This window comes from Mustela putorius, unplaced genomic scaffold, assembly GCF_011764305.1.
Source record: "Mustela putorius furo isolate JIRA1106 unplaced genomic scaffold, ASM1176430v1.1 tig00000253_pilon_pilon_pilon, whole genome shotgun sequence".
Classification (NCBI taxonomy): Eukaryota; Metazoa; Chordata; class Mammalia; order Carnivora; family Mustelidae; genus Mustela; species Mustela putorius.
In genome coordinates this window covers 6,767,694-6,789,379 of record NW_025421329.1, presented here as the reverse complement: position 1 = coordinate 6,789,379, position 21,686 = coordinate 6,767,694, and the positions used below count along the sequence as shown (strand labels likewise).

Genomic DNA, 21,686 nt, shown 5'->3' with positions numbered 1-21,686 from the left:
GTTTTCTAAGACCTGCTATTTGGAGGCAATGGCTGACAGACTTCTTTAAGAGCATCACATTTGCCAAAGTCACTTAGCAGATAAGGGTCTGACAGCTCATGAGTGGGCCCTGGAAGCGGTACAAAGGGAAGGTGAAACCAAAGATGAGATATCAAGACAAATGCTGGGCTTCCTCTTTCCAAATTATTAGCATCCGGGTGGCATTTCACAATGTTCAGGGTTTAGGGCATTCAGTGTTGAGTGATAAAATTTTGGGTACACATATCATGCCAATCCATGAACGTGATTTTAAGTCTGAACATAACGTTCTCTGTCATCACTTTGCATATATATGCCTACAACAAAGATTAGGAAGGAACTTGGAAAGAACTTGATGTGCACTGAAATTTGGGGGCCATGCAGTGAGGGTGGAGCATTTCCAGACCATAAATAGGCATGTTTTCAGAAGCACATCCTCTCCTCCTTTCCCTGCCAGTTTTGCTTTTGAGGAATCCCTATCCGGGCCTGGTACCACTTTTACAGATGAAAATATTTTTCATTTATTCAGTGTTAGCCCTATTTTCTTGGGACAAGTACAGTCAAACCCAGATGAGCCAGCTAGCTGAAACGAAGAAACAGAGGTAGACTCTGCTCTTCCAAGCAGCAAGCCAACTGGAAAAATTGACCCTGAGCGGCTTAAGCCCCCACAGTGCACTTAGGACCCAATCAGACCATCTCGGCCAGCAGTGCCATCAAAGCGGGGCCTTGGGCTCCTGCTCACATGCATATGCACAATCTGAGGAATTAGGGACTCCCAGGTTTCCTTTGTATCCTCCCTGCAAGGGGCTTTGTCGTTAATGCAGAGGGAGAATAACCTGAACCCTGTATTCTTTCCATACTATATTTGTAGCAGCAAGCAGCCCCCTTTCCTAGAGGGAAGGCTTATAATATCAGCCATGGAGTCCTACGCATAAGTAAGAAGTATGCTCAGTGGGAAGGGCTCATGCCCAAAGATGCTGCTGTGGGAAAATGCCTTCTCCTCAGACTCCCCCTGCCCCAGTGCTGTTACTTGTCACCCAAGGAAGCTATAGAGGGCCACACTGGCCAAGTATACATGCTTCTCTTCATGATTCACTGTCAGCCACCCATGAATATGTCAGATCTTCAATAATTAGGCTCATGGGTGGGTACTGAGCTTTTTAAAAGGAGATTTTAAAATATATATATTTTCCCAGTCAGAAAATGTTATTTTAAAACACCACCTACCTCATACCTCTTCTGTCCACTATCTGTACTGGTAATAATACTCAGTGTATGATAGGCATTTGAGCTGCTTTCTCTTAGCCCTGTAATTTGTGTTCCTTGTGATTCCTTCCCTTTAGGCCAACAATTTCTATAAGGTAGCCAGTGTGAAAATATTGGCCACAATTAACACATACGTGTGTATGTGTGTCTGTGTGTTTGCATACATGTATATGTTTATGCATGTATATGCATGTGTTTAACACACACACGCACACACTTTGGGGTGAGAGTCTCAGCTTGTGTTTTCATGCACGTTTCCAAGGAAGGGGGGCCGGCAGAGAGGCCTTCAAAGGGTTAACTGGAATGGGCGCCCTTGACTGCTGGGCGGGACTGATGTAATCACTGCAGCTCACAGCCAAGTGCATCTGTTCACCATGAGGTCATTCTTCTGCATGCTAATGATTTGGAAAATCAAGTCTAATGTTTGACATTATCAGAAAGGATATAAATAGTATAAATCTTTACTTTGTGGAAGCTGGTCTTATAAACAAGAGGAAAAACAAAAAAAACTTGAGCTAGAACCTGAGATTGCCTCCCCCCCTCCCCAGAACTGCTTTAAAGGTTGTGTCTAGACCTTAAAACCTTGGAGGAATCCACTTGTGTCTGTTGATAAATGAATCCTCAAATCACGATTACAGTCACAGCTAGCAATTTGGTAGTGGAGGACTACAGGTATGTCGAATTTAATAACTAATTTTAATAATTTCCAAGTGCCTTGTTCAGACTCTCATAAAGATTGATTTTTTCCAAAGATTGTCCCAAACCAAATTAAACAAGTTGTTCCCAGTATACGCAAATCAACTGTTTGCCGAACATGCCAACACTGGTTTGGGTTCCTTTCTACTTTAATATTGCTATGGGGAGCCAGCAGAGGGAGCACAAATCTTTGTTTATTTGTGAGCCCTACATAAACATGTTTGATTTCTCCATGATATGGTCAGAAATACTTCCTCCTTCATGATAGGCCATATTGTAAAGGTTCCAGGATTTAGAACAAGTGGGAGGAAATTCCTCACTAGGGCTCCACTAGATTCTGCCACTTTTAATGTAGGTCATATTTGGAGCTTAACCCAGATTAGTCTGAGTCGGTCTTAGGATGCTGCTGCCAGCGCGACTCTTGTACTGTAAGCTTTCATCAGTCACACTCACGACATGCATGGTACCCTCTTGGAAAGGATTATTATGCTCACCTGCCTGATAAACAAGACTCCTGTAATTTTCTCCTACAGCAAAATCAAATTAAGTTCATAGAGACTATCAGAAGACTGGTGTCACTGGATCATTCTGGTGACCCTTCTAAGACTGCAGGTGTACTGGTCCCAAAGTGAATCGGGCAAGTTGATGCTACACAAGCTCCTTTTATAACCCACCAGCCTCTGGCAAGAGGAATAAAGCTTCTACTTGCCGGAGCCCTGAACCATGTGCAGTGCTCACCTGTGCCAGCACATTGTAGGCTTGCCCTTCTGCCCACAGATCCCACTGTGGCCAGTTTGCTGGCAGTTAGCCATCAGGTTGATTCCCCAGACACTGTACAAGGTAGCCTCTAACTATAACCCCCCGAAAGATGACAGATTTCCCCCATTCATTGAGGGTGGTCATGTTACAGATTCATTCCATCTCTCTGTCTCTCCTACTCCCCTCTCTGCCCTCCTTTCTCTGTTCTTCCCTCCATGGTAAAGTGTTCTTCATAAGGTTTTGATTGATAGCATTTCTTACGTGTTCATCCTCCTCATAAATTTGCTGAAACCAGCAAAGGATCATAGAATGTTCGAGGAAGCTTCAGGAGATATCAAGCCTAACCTCTTCACATTGATTTTGAGTAGGCTGAAGACCAGGCCATGAATGGACAACTGAAGGCCATGTGCAAGCCCTCACCCCTTGTTCCATACTCTCTTTTCTTCCCAAAGTGGAGTCAGGTGTCAGTGACGTCATCCAAGACTCAGATGGTTACCACCATCCCCTACTTCATAAGCTCTCGCCAAACATTGGCTGTCAGGCACATTGGTTGCAGAGTCCCTAATCAGCCACTTTCAAGAGTTTTTCAATGTCCAAAACCCATGTCGCCTCTGAGAGGAGAGAAGCGATACTAATTCAGTTTTTTTCCAACAGAGCTTGTTCAGGAAAGCTGTACCTTCCTCTTGTTGTTTTTCAAAAAGTCCTCATAGGATGAGAATGAAGTTTGGGAAATGATAGTGCTAAGAACGTAAACAGCAGAAGCTCAGATTACCAGAGCTGTTAGTATACACTGCTGTGGTTATTGGTCACTTGGGTGACCAGTGATAACTTCACTGGCCAGCACACCCATGTCATTGTGCCAGTCTGTGGGGTGGCCTCATAGCTGTGGCTGCAAAAGCCTCCCAGGGTCCTCTCATTCCTGCTTCTAACCAACCACAGGGAATGGATGAGGGAACCGAAGCCCAGGATATATTCTGACTTCATGTAATGAACAAATGTGCATCAGAGGCTTCCACATGTCCTGGCTATATCAGTCCCAAAGGTTTCCTAGACCTAGAGAGGCTTCTGATATTTTGGGGGTGCTAGAAACACAGCTGCAACCTGGGCCCAGAGCCCATGCACCCCACACTGCTACCAAACCATAGAATAGCAGCAGAAGGCAATAGCCATCAGCAAAGCTTTAATCCTTCATACTCCATGGCCAGCGTTTGTAGTTTCCTCCCTTGGTATTTAATACAGCCCAGGTTTTCCTTCTTTTGCTTGTCTTCCTCACATACAGCCACCTCAGTCTCTCAGATTCCACTGTCTTTCTGTCCTCCTTGCTCAACGTTAAGCAGAACCTTCTACCTGGCACCAGCCTTCCCAGCTGCCTTGGAGGCTCCTTGCAGGGAGGAGGGATTCCCCGAGAAGGCCGGTTTCCACAGCCGGATAGCTGGAGTCATCTGTGTTCCAGCATGTGGCCTCAGCCCAGTTAGCTGTCATTCTGTGGCTCAGCACGATTCTGCAAGATGGGTTTAATAAAAACCTTCCTTTAGGGTATTCATAAGGATTCAGCAAATTAGTATGTGTAAAAACAGATGAGCACGGTGCCCGGCCCACAGGACCCCTCAGCCAGTGTTTGCTGGGCTGCCGTGCCCACGTTTTCCCTCACTCCATACTATGCAACCCTCTACCTCTTCCAGCCAGTCTTGCTTCTGCCTTCCTCCTAGAACATGTGCCTCCTGAGTCTTCCTTTCTCATCCTGGAGTACACTGCTGCCTGTCCATTGGCCTGTCTCCTAGAAGGGGAGCACAGGCCAGGGACCATGACTGTGGAAATGCCATTGCAGCACCCACCCTGTGAGGACAGTCCCATTCATCAGAGCCATGGCTGCTGACTTGCTATTCATGTTAGCTAAAGACCCAGATGAAAGCTCAGAATTCCATTTAGATCATCCAGAAGTTTCCCTAAATATAAGTGCTCTTTTATCACTGTCTATTTAAGAACTCAGGGCCACCTCCACTCAGCACCCTCAAAACACTTGATTGTAGCCAAGTGAGTGTTGCCACGTGGCCTCCAAATAGCTAACGACCCCACTCAATCGTTCCATCCCAGTAGTTCCTCACAGAGCCAGCCCACATCTTCTGTCCACATCACCAGCTCAACTCTGACCCCCTTTCCATATGACATATATATATATTTTTTAAGATAGAACTATTTATTTGAGAGAGAGAGCAGGGCTGAGGGACAGGAGAAGGAAAGAGAGAATCTCAAGCAGACTTCCTGCTGAGCGTGGGACCCGATCTCACAGACCTGAGCCAAAATCAAGAGTCAGATCAACTGACTGAACCACCCAGGCACCCCTATGATGTATTTTTTTTTTAAACTAAAAATGTATTCTTCTTGAAAATGTGATAAAGCATTCATAGGATTTCTTTAAAACACCCATAATCCCATTACCCAAGCCCATCTGCAAATCTCCGCTTGACCCTCCGCCAGAGAGGTGTGTATCTCGGTCTGGGGTGTGGCCTGGGCATGAGGACTTCCTTTTAAAGACTCCTGAGGGCATTTTACTATGCAATCAGGGCTGAGAAGCACTGTCAAGCCACCTCTGTAATGCTTGGTTCCTCATTTTAGTGCCATTGAACTTATCACTCCTATCTTTGTTTTCCTTAGCCTGTGTAAATTTGTGTGCTAGCTATAATGCGGTAAATTCTTTAGAGAATGACACATGTATGGCTTCTTTCTTAAAATATATGCAAGAGGTGAGAATGGGGTGGGATTATGGACATTGGGGAGGGTATGTGCTTTGGTGAGTGCTGTGAAGTGTGTATAAACCTGGTGATTCACAGACCTGTACCCCTGGGGATAAAAATATATGTTTATAAAAAATTAAAAAAAAAATACACACACTGGAGTTGTTATGTTATCCAGGAAACCGCATTTAATAAAGTCAAGGTGATTTTATGACCATGCTCAAAAAAAAAAAAAAATATATGCAAGAGGAATACAATAGAAATGTGGATAGAAAGATTCAGACTGTTGTTTGTCTCCAGGTCACAGATGTGTGTGGGGCCTGAGGCAGAGGCAGCACGAACTCCTATGATTGTGTTTGGAGGCTCCCTCCCTTCCTAGTCTCCTAGTGACGGTGGACTGGTGATGAGCAAGCAATATGGCCAAAGCCTGGTGTGAGAAGGGGCGGGGGGAAGGGCCTGAGTACTCCTCAGACCACATGATGCAGTTTGAATAACTGAAATGTGTTGCAGGATACTTTCATAAGCAGTATTGTGGGTTTTAAAGAGAATTCTTCATTGTCCTGTTTAGCACCAGATTTTGCTTCATGCTTTTCATCCCTTTTTCCCTCTTAAAATGCTTTTATTCTCCTCAGTGTCTACTCAGGGAGGGGGAAGAAAGAAAGGAGACAGACATTTGTTCCAATAGGAAACGATGGCACTCCCTGGACCATGGGGCCATCTCTGAATTGGCCCTGCCCTCCCCCACCCTTGGGACTGTGCTGGGCACCTTAAGGCAACATGAAGGCTCTGGAAGCTTCATTTTCGATGTGTCCCCTATCCTTCTGGAGCTTGCAGTCTTGTTAGGGGAAAAGCAGGTATTTGAACTACTAAAACATGGCTACTCATGAATATGTCCAGATGAGTTACCTCTAAACTGTCACCACATATTAAAAAGATACAGTTTAAAGAAAGAAAGATACAGTGAGCCAATGATTTGGGTCATTTGGGTTGAGATTTCCCTGAGATGAGCTGTACCATCTATCTCCTAAGGCTGGAAGAGACGGGAAACTTATGAAATGTGTTAGATACACTACTAAGTCTTCCTGCCAGTCAATTTTCAACTTTCCCACATTGGCTAAGACTTGAGATGTCCGAGAACTGGAAGGCCATGGACAAGAAGAATAATATGAGGGACAGTCAACGTGGAAAGAGCACAGAGGAAGAAATGACTCCTTTCAGAGCCTGTGTAGGGACCCTCCTGCCCCTGGGGCTGGTACAGAGGTTAGGGTTGTTCACAGATTCCCAGAAAAAGAAGGGACCCAAGATGATTCATTCTTAAGTATTGACATCACATTTAAATTGTTCTTTGGAAGAACTTGAAGATGCTTCTTTTTCTGTGAAATGCCATCTTCAGTTTAGTTCTGATTTCTCAGTCCTTACAGGGTTTTAAATGCAAGTGGCATCTTCCTCCCTCCCTAACTGCTAATTACGGTTCCCGTGACACTTTCGCAGTTGCCAAGAGATGGCCAGCAGATACCAAGAATTTTTCTCAGAGACAATTTTTGGAAATTACTCTTATTTAAATCTTATTTCAAATAATCTTCAAGATTTGTTTTAGAAGAACCTGGAGTTTTCCAACACCCCATGTTCATGTTCCTTGTGAACCACAGCTGTGATGGTCATGTTCTCCCAGTTCTAACAGGTGGAATAGGTGCAAACCTCAGCCCATAGGGTGGGTGCGAGGAAAACTCCATGGTTTTGCTTGAGCAACAACTAAACCAAAGCAGAGGCCAAATGGAATCTCTCTTACCAGCATTTAAGTCTGCTGATGGAAAAAAGAAAGAATATTTTATACTGTCCTTTTCCAGAGGCTATACAATGATGACTAGGAAGTAAACCTCTGCATAGCATAATAGACAGAAAAGCTGGTTACTTTTCTCCAGTTAACCTTCAAAGACCCTCAAAAGGCCAGGGAGGAAAAAAATAATCCCTAAAAAATGGGAAACATGCCAGTCAACTTTGTTTAAAAATAAATAATATAAAAAACAGATTTACAGGGGTGCCTGCGTGGCTCAGTTGGTTAAGCAGCTGCCTTCGGCTCGGGCCATGGTTCCGGGGTCCTGGGATCGAGCCCCGCATCAGGCTTCCTGTTCACCAGAGAGCCTGCTTTTCTCTCTCCCTCTGCCTGCTGCTCTGCTTACTTGTGCTCTCTCTCTGTCAAATAAATAAATAAAATCTTAAAAAAAAAAATACAGATTTACAGCATTGACATGGCCAAAATTCTCAGCACAGAAGAAACCTTACGACATCTCTGTAAAGAGTGCAAAGAGAGAAAGAAAAGGCAAAACCCTATTTTTCAGGCACTTCAGGAAAATGAGACAATAAAATCCCAGATGCATAGAGGACACATCCCATTGCCTATGTCCCCACACCAGGACCCTTCGGCGTCCCCCTCCACCATACCCCCCAGTGCTCAGCCATTACCTGTGGCAGCGTCCTCATCCTACATAGTCACCCAGCCTCTCTTCTCTCCAGCAAGGTCGTCTGACCTTGGCATTGCCCGAGGTGAGGAAAGCTGCTGCAGGTCTTCCAGGACTCAGATGGCAGGGTCCTGTTCCCCCCGCCCTGATCTCAGGCAAAACCACAGAGTGCAGGTTCTCCTGCCATGGCTGCTGAGATACGTCCAGGCAGACCCTGAAGCTGATTTGCATCCCAGAGCCCATGCGTGGTAGTTAGGGAAACCCTGCTCCCTAGCTCTGTCCCCAGGGCTTGGAGAAGCAGCTAGAGAAACAGCCCGACTCCGGTTAACGGCAGAGCCCTGTGTAACATCTGGGCATGCAGCATTCTGAGCCCAGGCTCTCCTGACCTGGGGATGTTGGCCCACTCAACATCAGGGCAAGAGTCCCAGAGAAGAGGTGACCACAGAGAAGAAAGGAAGAAGCCAGAAATTGGGCTTTTCTGGTCACTGGGCTGACTCTGCTCTTTATTCCAGTTACCCAAAGCTGGTGACACCATATTTAGATATTAAAACTCAGACCACCTCAAGTCCTGGGGACATACATGTACCTTTGGTACAGCCTAGGTAGATGGGAACTGTAGCTTCATTCCTCAGAGCATCGCCACATAAGTCAGGGACTTCAGACATTCGTTCCATAAATATTTACTGTGCACTAATGGAGAAGGTATAGAAATGGGCAAAACAGCAGTCCACCCTTCGTGAGACTTATCTTTTAGATGAGTGAAGATGCTGGTCTACTGTCAGGAGCTATGGGGTGCCATTTAAAATGGGGGATGAGAGAGTGCCTGGCTGGCTCCGTGAGTTAAGTGTCTGCCTTCGGCTCAGGTCATGATCTCAGGGTCCTGGGATGGAGCCCCACATCAGGCTCCCTGCTCAGCAGGTAGTCTGCTTCTCCCTCTCCCTCTCCCTCTGCACCCCGCCCCACCCATGCACTCTCTCGCTCTCTCTCAAATAAAATCATTGAAAAAAATAAAATAAAATGGGCCTCACTGAGAAGGTGACATTTGAGGAGAGGCTTGAAGGAAGTGAGGGAGCAAGCCATTTAAATCTTGGGGGAAAGCACTCCAGGCAGACAGAATAGCAAATGCAAAGACCCCAAGGCTGATGCTTTTCTGGCACAACTGAGGACAGTGAGGGGCCCAGTGTGATTAGGGTAGAGCCAGCAAGGGGGTGAGGAGGAGGAGGAAGGTCAGAACAGCCTCACAAGCCTAGAGAAAGACCTTGGCTGTTACTCTAGTGAGCTGGGCATCTCCTGGAGGGTGTTAAGCAGTGGGGTCACATGGTATGGTTCTTGATTAAAAAGATCACTGTGACTCCTGTGGGGAGGATATTCCAGGGGAGGGGCGGGAGCGAAGCTAGTCAGATAATATTTTGTTCCCCATGTATTCCCATCCCCTGCTACACAGCAGGCACAGAATATATGTTGAGTAATGAACGAATGTTGTGATCCAAGAGATGTTACCCCGAACATTCTCCATGGGGCCACTAGAGGGGCCCCTGATGACAATCCCTCCCCCTGGTGCCACAGAATGCAGCCCCTAACTGGAATGGAACAGGTGAGGGGAGCACGTGACACCCACCTCTTGTAGGGGAAGATTTGCGTGGTGGGAAGAAGAAAATGAAAAGGGGATGGGGCAGCACTTTGACCTGTGATCATTTGTCCCCCACCTGCTTAAGACTCGCCTCCGCCAAACTCACACCAGAATCCAGTAGTCAGGAACCCGTGGGCTAGCATGGAGAATCATGGTAGATAACCATCCCCGGTGCACAGAAGACACATAAAAGGACTTGCGTTGAGCCATAAGATCTAGGATACAAGAGAGAAGATTCCTTGGCATTGTTTTGCTCTGAGAAAAACAGTCTCTAGAACAATCGATGAGTAGTAAAGGCTCTTTACCTATATGTAGAAATCACATGACTGCACACTTTCCCCCACAGTCTGCCCTCCACAGAGCAAGATTCATCTCTTTGGCAGTTTGGGAACTGAGGAGTGTTGGTTTTTTTCATTATCAAGCGGCTGGTCGTGTCAAGACCAGGGCTCAGGGGCTTGGCCAAATGAGATTCTTTGCCCTCCTGGAGAGGCCCCCTGCTTTTTGGGGCCTGCTTGTGGCGGGGGGAGCCCTTCTTTTGTGGTAAAGGCAAAATGCTCCTCCCAAAAGGCCAAAAGGACTATTTTATAGGACTTCTGACCTCTACAGTGTGTCGAGTGGCAAATACACAGCCACTTCGACACAAATAACTGAGAAATGTAATTGAAAGTTACCAAAGTGTTGCCTACCTTAGGAGGCAAATGAAACACCACAGAAAGAATTCACATATAGAAAACATCTTAATTATGGAATAAAACTGCTTCCTTCCTGTCTGAAGACAACAGGGTGGCTTTCGTCAGTTTAACAACCAGACAGTTTGTTTCTTTGATGTTTCCTCAGACACCTCAGACAGATACCTGGAACTCCCTGTCTTCCCTCAAGTGTCCACAGACAACACTGCTAAGTTTTCCTGAGCAGCTGATTATTAGAGAATGTAAAAAGTTGTCCCAAGCTGCACACAGAATCCTAACGTGTCCTGAGGAGAATTACACTGTTGTCCTACCTCACCACCCGAGGCCACTCCTGGGTGTTTAGGGGATGGATAAACTCAAGTTAGGATAAACGCAAGAGAACCTCGAAGGAAAGATTAGTGTGTGGTCTGAGAGACAGCCCCATTTTCTTTGCTCTCAGGATGGTGGGTTGAGAGTTTGTGGTGTGACACAGGAGGAGAGTTGCTGCTGGCATCCGCTAGGTGACCCTGTCCCCCTGCCTAGCTGGGCATCCACAGGGTGGTGGGGAGAACCTGATTCTTCCAAAACTTGTAGCCACTTCTGCTGTATCACTTTGGGAAAGGAAGTGACAGGGCTGTTGCCCAGATCACCTTCTGTTCCTTTTTGCCATTTTTTCCAAACTGCATTATTGAGATATAATTCACCTACCATATAATTCATCCATGTAAATCCTTTCATCGGTTGATGGACATTTGACTATTCCTTCTTTTTGGCTGTTAGGAATATTGCTGCTATAAACTGTCTATACTGTTTTGCCACTTTCTGAGATGTGAATTCAGTCTGGTACAATGAACAGTCCTATCATGGCTAAGATGTAACCAAGATCTTTGTATTCATGTTCTGTGAGATAGCAAGATGGTCTAGAAACCTCTGTCTCTGCAAGGGCCTGACAAGAAAAGCTGAAACCAAGATATTAATCTTAAATGTGTAATTTAGTTCAGTTTAACCATGGAGCCATATAAGTACATTATAGCTGTGGAAGAAAAGAGAAGAGTGTTAGAGAACTCCATGGGCATCCCACTTGCTTGCTAAGTCCCTGCACAGGTGCTTATGCACGTGCAGACACACAAGACCTGCGCTCTCTGCCTGCCTGCCTTTTGGTCCAGCTGTCCCAGCTTTCTGACTCAGAACCAAAGTTGATGGGCAAGACCAACGACCAAAAAGAAGAAGCCAGAGCCAGGGCCAGGGCCAGGACACAGCCAATGCTGCTGGGTTGGAAATACTGGAAGCCATCCTTGGGCCATTTGGAAATGTTAATTAAGCTGGCTAATTCCCACTGGTCTTGAGTTGCCAGTGTTGAGTTGAGCATGTAGGCAGGCTTACCCCATCCATGGCTGCACCTGTTCCCTTCCTCAGAGCCATTCCAAGGGGTCTGAATAGCCCAGACAGCTCTCTGATCTCCCACTCTGTCCACCTTCCTGCTGGGAGGATACTTAGCGTGCGCCTGAAGCTGGAACCGCGGTCCACTGTCTCTCTCCCTCAGCCATGCCAGCTCGCAAAACCAGTCCCTTCCTCAATTATCTTGAACCAGTTCATCATTTTCCACACTGACTGTTCAATAATAAGGACCCAAGGAGAAGCTTTTCCTGTCCGATTCTGCCCACTGTCCTCCCAGGTGGCGGTCCCGGATGGCAGCCTTTCCTCGGAGATGAGAGGTTCCATTCAAATCCTTGCTCTTCCGCTCTCCCGGTGAGGCCTGCCCGAGTACACAAGCCTCAAAAAGACCACAAGGCAGAGCTGTGTGGAACACAGCTCTCCTCCAATCAAGACTATTGTTTCCTGTGTTGTAGCAAATCCTCGTTGATATCCGGAGTAGCCAAGAAGCTGCAAGAGGCCCACGAAGCAGGACATCTTTCTCTACGAGTGGCTTCTGGATTCTCCACTCAGAGCCACCAAATGCCTGCATTTTAGCCCCTTGGTGTGTCGTGACACGCAGAGGCTTCTCCCCAGAGGGGCCTCACTCCCCTGCTCTTAGACGCGAACAGAGTCTCTCCCACCTGGTGTGGCTCCAGTCCCCACCGCAGAGGTCCCCAAGACATTTGGATTTCCTCCTTTGTCTCCTCTTCCCAAAACACCAGAAATCCCAAGTGTTTGTTTAATTGCCATACCTATATCTGGGCTTTCAGCATATAAAAAATAAGATCTTGCCGCCCACCCAAGGGGTGGTACCACTCTGCTAGAATGCAGGCCACAGCTCAGCCACCAAAGCCCCCCACAGGCAGGAGCTTCATCTGCTTTGTTCACAGCTGTAACCAAGAGCCTGGAACAGAACCTGGCACATCTCACGTGCCCAGTTGATGAAAAGATGAAGTAATTACGCTCTGTATCTCTCCCACATCCCCCTAAGCATCACAGGCCTACTGTTTCCTTCCCGTCCCTCCTCTCCACACCCCATGTACTCTCGACTGGTGCCTTCCAATGCTGCCCGGGCTAGCAGGTACCTCACGCTCACCCCCAGGGACGTATCAGGAAGCTGACAGCCCTACTCCTCTGTTCCAAGTGCAGGCCCCCACCCTTCAGTAGCACTGCCTGTGTGTCAAGGGCAAGTGACATTTGAGCCCCACGGAATAATTAAGGCAGCCTCCAACTGTCTCTGTCTTTGCATCTCCTTAACTCACCCATGGACTGGCAGTTGCTGAGACATTCTGTTTGGTCCAGCACACCACACCAGGCTGCATCTGGGGACGCACTGGGGAGAGGAGCAAACCAGTCCTCATCAGCAATTACAAACAAGTCATCCATTGTTAGCTGCGCCATCTGCTTTCTTGGTACGCCCAGCATAACCAGCGCTGAAGAGGTTGCAGCGGAGGGAGGCCAAGGAGTCCCTTCATGAAGAGACCCTTTGCTCACACTGGAGAGGGTAGGTAGCGGGGGGCTACCCTGAAAAGCTGGGCCTCCCCAACTGAAAGAAGAGAGACCTTCGGAGAGATGTTGTACGCCTGCCATTTTCCGTGCACAGAAATGGGTGCCACACTGTGCACAGCACAGTGCATTGGGAGAAAGCAGGAAATCGAGATCATTGTGTTATCCAGGATCCATGGAAAACATTCTAGTCTGTTACCAGCAAGCAGCCAGTCGCAAGCACTTCCTCTGGGCTAGAGCACTATCAACGTATAGAGAAGGAGCAGGCCATTTATCCTGAAATTCCTAACCCCAAATAATTCTGCAGAGGGGATGAATTTTCAACAGATTGTAGAGGTGCACATTTCTTCTGGAGAACGCCACTTAACAGTATGTCAGTGGTCCTTCTGACAGCCTTCTGAACCATCGTCTTAGAAACTGGCCCTGCTCCCCGTGCCAACCTTGGCAGGCAGGATCAATAGACAATCCAAGTTTACAACTGCGGCTGAGCAGACAGCAGTCCGTGTCACTGATGAATATCCTTTGTCCAGATTTGATGGTGGTCTAGTGACACTGAATTCAGGAGTGGCATGGGGGTTGGGGTGAGGAGCTATGCCTGGTAGAGAATGAGGCTGAGGACTTGCTAAGGGAAACCCACTAGGAAATATACTGTCTGTGGGAGGGGTGGGGGAAATTAAGAAAACCTGTCACCAAGTCCATAAAACTCGGATCCTGTGTCGGGGTCAGCTTGACTACTGAGATCCTCCTGCTCTGGGCGGGAGGGTGAGCTTGCAGTCCGATCTCACCACAGCAGGGCCCCCTTCCCAGCTGCCTACTATGGAGCAGGCTGCCTGCCTCCTCCCTGGGGATTGTCACATCACCGTTGACACTAGTACTGAATTAACACACTGTGTACACCTCAGAAACCTGTGAAATGAAATGAAGAGGCACACAAACTTGCACACTTAGAGCCTGGCAAGTATTTTTTTCAGGTCATCTACTGAATTCCAAATGCTCCTCTTGAACATTCTTATTTTTGATGTATTTTCGACCAAATCAGTCTGCAGATAAGGGGTGACAGGAAAAGGGACCTGTGGTCAGTGCTGCCTGGTGCCCATGGAGCTCCCAGCAGCATCTACACAACACATCCTAGAAACGCTATTGTCTTTCTCATTTCACATCTATAAATGTGATGGCAGCTAGAATTCTGTCCTGCCAAGGAGAATTTTAAGTGACTTTTCAGTTCGTAATGATCTCCAAAGCTGTGACAACACCCAAGCAGCACAGGAATAAATGTATTATTAGCACTGTGTTCATTATCAGGTTGGGCTGTGGGTTTACTGGGCTTGTATTCATTTGATTTCATGTTCTCTCCTTTCAGATTAAAATATGTCAAGATCTCATTGCCATGTTTGAGCAAGGTAAGACTGAGGCTTGGGATTTGCCCAGTCACTGTGCTGTCGGGTAGGGGTGCATGAATTCACTAACCCGCCTCCATCCAGGGCTAACCCCGTGCTGAAATGTCCCCTCGAGTGCCTGCTGCCTCCCACCTTCCCTCCCGAGGGGCCCTGCCCACACTCCTGCCCCTGCATGTCTGTGCTGCCCGGGGAAACCCAGCCTCGCCTTTCTTCTGCCCGTGCGCTCTGCGGGGAATCCGACACCAACACCTGCCATCCCAGAAAATGTCTTTGTCACCCGCCCTTTTGTGTGCGGGGCCACAGGGAGCCCGTGGACCAAGGGGCCGCCCTCTTTTTTGTTGCCCAAGCCAGGAGGAGCAGGATGTTGAGATGGGCTGATAAGATGTGGCACGTGCTGGGCCGGCCTTTGACCGCTTGCCTTAATGGGCGCCTCCGAGGCCTCCGTGCAGGGAGGGCAGGTTGTCTGGGGGGCTGTTGAATGGAACAGCTGGGGGAGGAAGAAGACAAAAGCTGGGGGAACACAGAGGGTGGAGAACCGGGGATGGGCTGCAGTTGAGGACCCAGAGGGCAGGCTGGCGGCAGCAGGTGTGACCTCCGTGGGCTTCTCCTTTCTGCCCTGGCTTTGAGGTCCAGGCCCGTCCCGGTGCCACCTTGTAGCAGTGCTGGCCGGAGGCAGCCGGGGCTGCACCAACTCGTGGGCTCACAGGTGGAAGAGAGACCAGATGGTGATGATGTTCACAATAATACGGGAGGACACCAGTGAGCTGTCATTTATTAACCGTGTCATCACAGAGGAACGCATGGCACAGATGCCCATCACCATCTCAGGAGCTACGCAGATGGAATGTTAGCATCTAGACTTGTGGGTTCATCCACAGCATCACCCTCCTCCACCTGCAGAGCAGACGAGCAGTCCCTGCCACAGCGAGCCGACCCTACCGCCCAGCAGCCCTTTCTTGTGCCCTCAGCTGCAGCTTTGGCTCAGTCCCAGAACTGTTCCAAACCAGGCCCACTGGCTTGAGCTCCCAGAGGCAATGTGCCCCCACCAACCCCAGTGCTCGTGGTGGGTGGAGGAGAGTGGGGCTATCCAGTGCTCTCCAGAGTGGGGGCCTCCTGCAGAAGTCTTTATGGGCTGGGACCCCATATGCATGCGTCCTCTCCCGCTCCTACTACAGAGCAGCCAAGTGGGGCTTGAGTGCCCTTGGAACAGACCCCCGGCTTCCAGCAGGAGGAAAGGGCCGAACAGAGTGGAGCGGCTGCCGGCAGCTTGCGAGTGGAATTACCTCCTTTGTGGCCCACCAACCCATTCCCCAGCTGCCGCCTCCCCATCAATCACGGGGTGCAGTGGGCACAGCAGGAGCCATCACAGGCTGGGGATGTGCTAGAGTGGGGAAGAAGGGGACTGGAGGAATGCAAGGGCACTGCCACGCAGTCTCTGGCTGTGGGGGGGGCTCGGCTTTCGTTGCGGGGAGGGGGGGTGGTGGTGGTGTTCGTTTTGCAGAACTTCATGCATTCCTCAAAGTCCGCTGCCTGCCTGCCGTCCCTCTGTCTACCTGCTGTCCGTCTGTCTGCCTGCCATCCTGCCCCACTGCTGGAAAGCAGCATGCAACACCCCCCCTTTGCCCTCCCCAACTGGGGGTGTTCGATATTTCCTTCCCATCTACAATTACTCTTTCATTTAATATCATAGCTTTGAACATCATTTCATCTTTTTCATTTGCTAGCTTTTTATTTTCTTTTTCCTTCCCTCTCTCCCAATCGATCTGATTACAATACTGGGTAGAGTGGCTCCTAGTGAGAAATGCAAAATCTTGGACAATTCAAAGTGAAAGTGTTTCAAAATGGAACATCATCTAGGATTGAATCAGGTTTGTTCACCCCTGTGTCCAGAGGGGACAGAGAGAGAGAGACCTTTTACCAATGCCATCTCTATCATGGAGGTCAGTATAGCTGTACTGCCTTTGTCAAAAGCAGCCTGTTTTTTAAAAGATGAGAACCCCAGACATTTCCTCTCTCTGCCCGGCCTTACAGGGACCAGACTGGCAGTCAAGAGATGGTAGAGCTGGGGCGCCTGGGTGGCTCAGTGGGTTAAGCCGCTGCCTTCGGCTCAGGTCATGATCTCAGGGTCCTGGGACCGAGTCCCGCATCGGGCTTTCTGCTCAGCAGGGAGCCTGCTTCCTCCTCTCTCTCTCTCTGCCTGCCTCTCTGCCTACTTGTGATCTCTCTCTGTCAAATAAATAAATAAAATCTTAAAAAAAAAAAAAAAGAGATGGTAGAGCCACCCCCCTCCACGGTGGGCATCTTAAGGCGCTGGAATTGGGAACCCACTAGGGAAGGCCATCTTCTCAGGCCCAAGCATGTTTGTGGGTATTGATTTCAGAGGCTCTTCCTAGAAACAATAAGGTAAGGTCAGAAAATGAGAAAAGATGTTGTCTGTGAATAAGACAACTTACATCAATTAATCGCAAATGCCAATAATAATAAAAATTTCAAAGGCCAAACCCCTGGAAGTGAAGCATGCTGGGAGGAGGACAGAAAGCCTGCTTCTGGGGTTTGTTTGGAGCCCGGAAGCTTGGGGTATAACACAGCCAGCTTAAAAATAGCTTGCGGGGGAAGAGGGGTGATGAAACAGAGCCTCTCCCTCACAGCCTGGCCCCGGGGGAGACCAGACTCTAGCAGCAACTGGGGCTGGGTGTTGCAGCAGGCTTTCCTGGATTCCTCTGAGCACCCTCGCAGCTGCCCTGGGGAGGGGGAAAGGTGCAGACACGCTCGCTTGGATTCTACTCCTCTTCCCTCTAGTGTTAAATAGCGCTATGCTCATCTGGACCCATTCTGGCAAGCAATTTGGTCCTGAGCCCTCTCTCAGACCCTTTGGGGAATAATCCAGTTATAACTCATCAGGTGAATATCAATATGTAAATGCACGTAAATAATAACACAGGCAGGGGTCCCTGAAGCTGTCCATCAAGTTGTCCTGGCTTCTTCATGGACTCTGTCTGGGCCATGCTGCTGCCTCCCTGGCTCCTCTTCCCCTTACTGCAATGAGGGGCTTTTTCTCTTCATTCTTCGCTTGTGGATGGGATGGTGAGGCCAGGTGAATTTCAGGAAGACTCATAGCTTGGTTCTGCTGCCCGAGAGTCTAGAGTAAAGATCCGGAGGACAGACATTCACGTATTGATTCACTCAGCAAACATCTCTGCCCCAGTGACAAAGGGAGATCATCAAAGCCTTTCTGAGGAAGTGGTGCCATGTGTCCTGAGGACCACAGGTTCTTCTTGGATCTGTGCCCTCAGGGCCTCTCCTGGTGCCGTGACTTGGCTTTTCTCTGCTTCCCTTGCAGGACCCTGGCCACCAGCCTGAGTGCCTACTCATGGCACCTCTTGGCAAGGAGGAGATCAATGAGACGCCCCCTTCCCCCACCCCGAACCCCCAAACACAGAGACTCCGGGAAACATGACTGCTCTGCCCGTGTCCTCGACACATCTTCCCATTAACAAGCATCCGAAATTAAAGGGGAACCCCACCAGAATGCCGCAGGCTGGATTTTCTCACCGGGCCGTGTCGTCTTGCCCTAGAACCTCACGAAACTTGAGCTTCCAAAGAAGAAGAGGGGAAGGTCGCCAACAACCAGAGACAGACCCACTCTCGTGGGCATTGATGCCATTGCTCCCGGCTGGGATGACAGGAGAAGATTCTGGGCTTTAGGGAAGGGGTGGAGAGCAACTGGTTTCTATACCCCGAGTTGTTTATAAACCCAAGCAAGATTCACAGAAGGGCTGGCAAAACAGCTGTTAAACTGAGGAATTTTCTCTGCATTGATTTCACTAGGTCTTAATGTTAGGATTTATGGTTTACTCAAAAATTTCATCATCATGGAAATTGGCTTTCCCTAGGGTCTTTGGCCCAGGAGAAGTTTTATCTGAGTTGCTGAGTGTTTTCCACCTGGTGCCTGATGCCCACTAACTGGGAAGAGGTTTTTCCAGCCATCCTGGAGGAAACAGGGTCCTATCCCTATGAAAGCACCTGTAGGTCAGGAAGCTTCCAGGGCCCAGCTCAGCACAGCCCCCACATCAACACACAGGAGCACACCAACACAGAAGCTAGTTTGAGACAGTCCCCCCCCACCCTTGTGATGTCCCTCTGCCTCCAGAAGCTTTGCCCTGCAGTTGTGCTCTCCTGTCCACTGCTGGGGGAGGGCCATGGCACAAATGGGGGCTTTCTACCCCTTTGATTCCAAGAAAGGCATGTTGAATCTGTTTAAAAAGAAGAAAAAGAAATGAAAAGCTCGAACTTCCAGCTGTGCTTGGCCAGCATCCTTGCTGGGTGTCTGAGGGTGTCAGTGACAGGAACTTCAGTTAGGAAGAGCTCTCTGGCCCTCTGCCTCTCACCTAGGCCTGCAGCCCATCTCCAGAAGGGATGGGTGGGCAGCACATAGAACACAGGCACTAGGAACCCAAGAAAGATCGGTCCCTGAAAGGGTGCTTCCCTGCCTCCCTTAACCCTCTGCCTCTCTGCTCTGTGCCCACTTATGTGTCCCCCCTGGCAGCTTTGGTCCCCTTCCTGGTGAGTCCGCTGAGCCCTCTCAGTCCATCAGAGTGGCCGTTTTCACTGACCAGTCACTTCTTTCCATCCGCCGTTGCGTTGTTTTGGCTGGTACCTGACCCTTGCTGGAGAGAAACAAGCAGACCCAGGAGCCAGGCTTGCTTACGGGACAATTGAGGAAGGATCGAGAAATTCCTAGGGAAGGATAGACCTTCTAAGTCTAGAGAGAACTTGTTTTTCAGCTTTAGAGAGGACTGCAGGTAGGGCATGAGGCCCAGGCTCACAGACAGTGTCTTGGAGGTTACCCGAACCTGAAAGAAAGAGAAGTAAGCCTTAGTCACTTTGGGCTGTTCGGTAAATGGGCCCAGTTGGTTGGCTCACTGGGGGCTTCGTGGCATGAAGCCACGAATGTCACAGCATTTTCTGTTGTGTCAGCAAATGCCACGATTCTTATCTTCTCCAACCCTGCCCCAGCTGCCCACCGCTATCTTTTTAATAATTTGGACTTTCGGGTCTGCACAGTTTGTCCGCTGTCGCTCAGACTCCAGACTCGTGTTGAGTTGCTCCACTGGATATTTACAAAGTGCCCAGACCTCATTCCTGTAGGGGAGCACATCACCCGTACCTGGGCTCCAGAATCCCAGGCAGGCTCTGACAGCCAGTAGCTTCTGGGAGGACATTTCATTTCCAGGCTCTAGAAATCCCCTGTGGCAGAAGTCGCACTGAACTTCCCTATTTCATGATTCCATTTTATCTCTCAGAACCAGTCCTCCTATCCTGCAAATGGGAAATTAAGTTGTAGGCAGCAAATACCTAGACCTTTCCTGTCATTCCTACTGATTTTAACATCCCTAAGACCCACGGTTTGGGGACTGGAGCTGCTTCTGAGCCTACTGCTGTCAGCAGCAGCATTGGTGTGGAATAGGGAAACAGGAAACCTAGCAGCCAGGTTTGCTTACAATCACGTGGACCTGAATCATTTTTGTTATTTGGGGTGGAAAATTGAGATGATCAAGTTCTTTTTTTTTTTTTCTTCACTTAGAAAAGCAAATATTGTGCTTTTTGCAATAAATGCCTTTCCAGCAAAATAATGGAGGGTCACTCATCCAGCGGGGACCCACCTGAGTCCCAGTGCTGACTCGTCACATTAGTAGGTCAGCCATCTGTGAGCAAAAGTGGCCCTAATCAGCCCCAAATGGGTAAGATTTGCTGGATCTTGGGCAGGGCCAAGCCTGTCCCCCCACTTCTCTTCACACTGATCTCTGCACACACTGATTTCCGTCCAAAGCAAAGCTGATGTCCCATAGCCTTACTAAGAAGGTTTTTGTACTTTAAAAAAACAAAACGATGACTTCTTAAAAATAGTAAAATCTGAAGTAGTAGACAGTAGTAAGGAAATTTCGCTTGGGTAAGTGACTGTCATGGTGTCTTCATGCAGTGACGGCTGCAGTTTGCTAAAAGCCAAGGGAGGAAGGGGAGGCAAGTCTTGTCTTCACAAGAGGGGCTGACGGACGGGACCCCCAGCCTTCTGAACAAGAGATCACTCAGATCCACAGACCATGCAAATCACGTCTTCCTGACCTTCCTCCCAGTGTGGCAGCCTGCGCTTCCCTTCCAGGTCCGTCTGTATCGTCTGGAAGCTGGAGCTCAACTTACTGTGACGTCTCACATGGGACTGCGTCGTGTCTGTATCTACTGGAGGGAAATTCGACATGAAACAACCACTGTTCTAGCTGCACTCAGTACCTGTGTATGATATACACATTAAGTGAATGTTTTCTTAGGAGTTCAGGTCGACAACATTTAGTTTATGTAAATAAGAAAGAGAAACCGATAAATATGGGGAATTAAGTTATAGGATGTCATTTGCTCTTTATTTTGCTCTCTCTTATTTAATTGCCTCATGCCCCACATCTGGGTTTAGGCCTCGGTGGGCTGGACCCCTTCATACAGTCCGCCCTTGCAGGCGTGTGCCTACCCGGAAAAGCACACAGCTCCGCTGATGACTGCCGCTCGACTCTCCAGTCTACCCACCTCTCTTTCATTCTGATTTACTGTGATGATTTAATAAAGTAGAAACACAGCACTTAGGTGCATGTTTCTTTCGTTTTCATTATAGTTTCTAGGAAAATAAAGTTTATCCTGGCATCTCACAAAAGATGGCTTGTGTTCTGTTTTATCAGAGTTGCTCAAAAGCCTTTTTTTTTTTTCCAAACCAAAACTTAATTATGTATCCAAAATGGTAGCCAGTACCACTCCGGGGAAATTTACAAATATGTTTACGTAAAGTCAGTAGGGAATCCCCAGCCCTGATGAGCAAGAGGCTGACTTTGAGTGTTTGTCTTTGTGAGTAAGTGGTGATAAATGGTAATACCAATCCCTGTTGGTGTGGTTGAGGCCCCATTGATGGCCCTGTCTCACCTCTCCAACCGTCACGTTTCAACGGCCTGGCCAGATGGTCTCCACCAGCGTCTTAGGCTAGTCCATGCTCTGGGCACTGGGGTACTTCCAACATATTGGACAGTCGAGCTACCTAAAAATCAACCATTGGTCCATTTCACAAATAGTTATTGAGTCCGTAACACAAGACATTT

The 21,686-nt window shown here is 48.5% G+C and overlaps 1 protein-coding gene across 7 annotated transcripts in view; it reads left to right on the top strand.

The window, feature by feature from the left end:
- Positions 1-21,250, top strand: part of RALGAPA2 (Ral GTPase activating protein catalytic subunit alpha 2) — a 322,083-nt gene extending 300,833 nt beyond the window's left edge. For all 7 annotated transcript variants that reach the window (XM_045078460.1, XM_045078458.1, XM_045078459.1 and 4 more), the window contains 2 exons: positions 14,514-14,553; positions 17,891-21,250. In XM_045078460.1, coding sequence (XP_044934395.1) covers positions 14,514-14,518 — 5 coding nt within the window. In that variant the 3' untranslated portion in view covers positions 14,519-14,553; positions 17,891-21,250. The remainder of the gene's footprint in view (positions 1-14,513; positions 14,554-17,890) is intronic.
- The last annotated feature ends 436 nt before the right edge of the window (positions 21,251-21,686 follow it).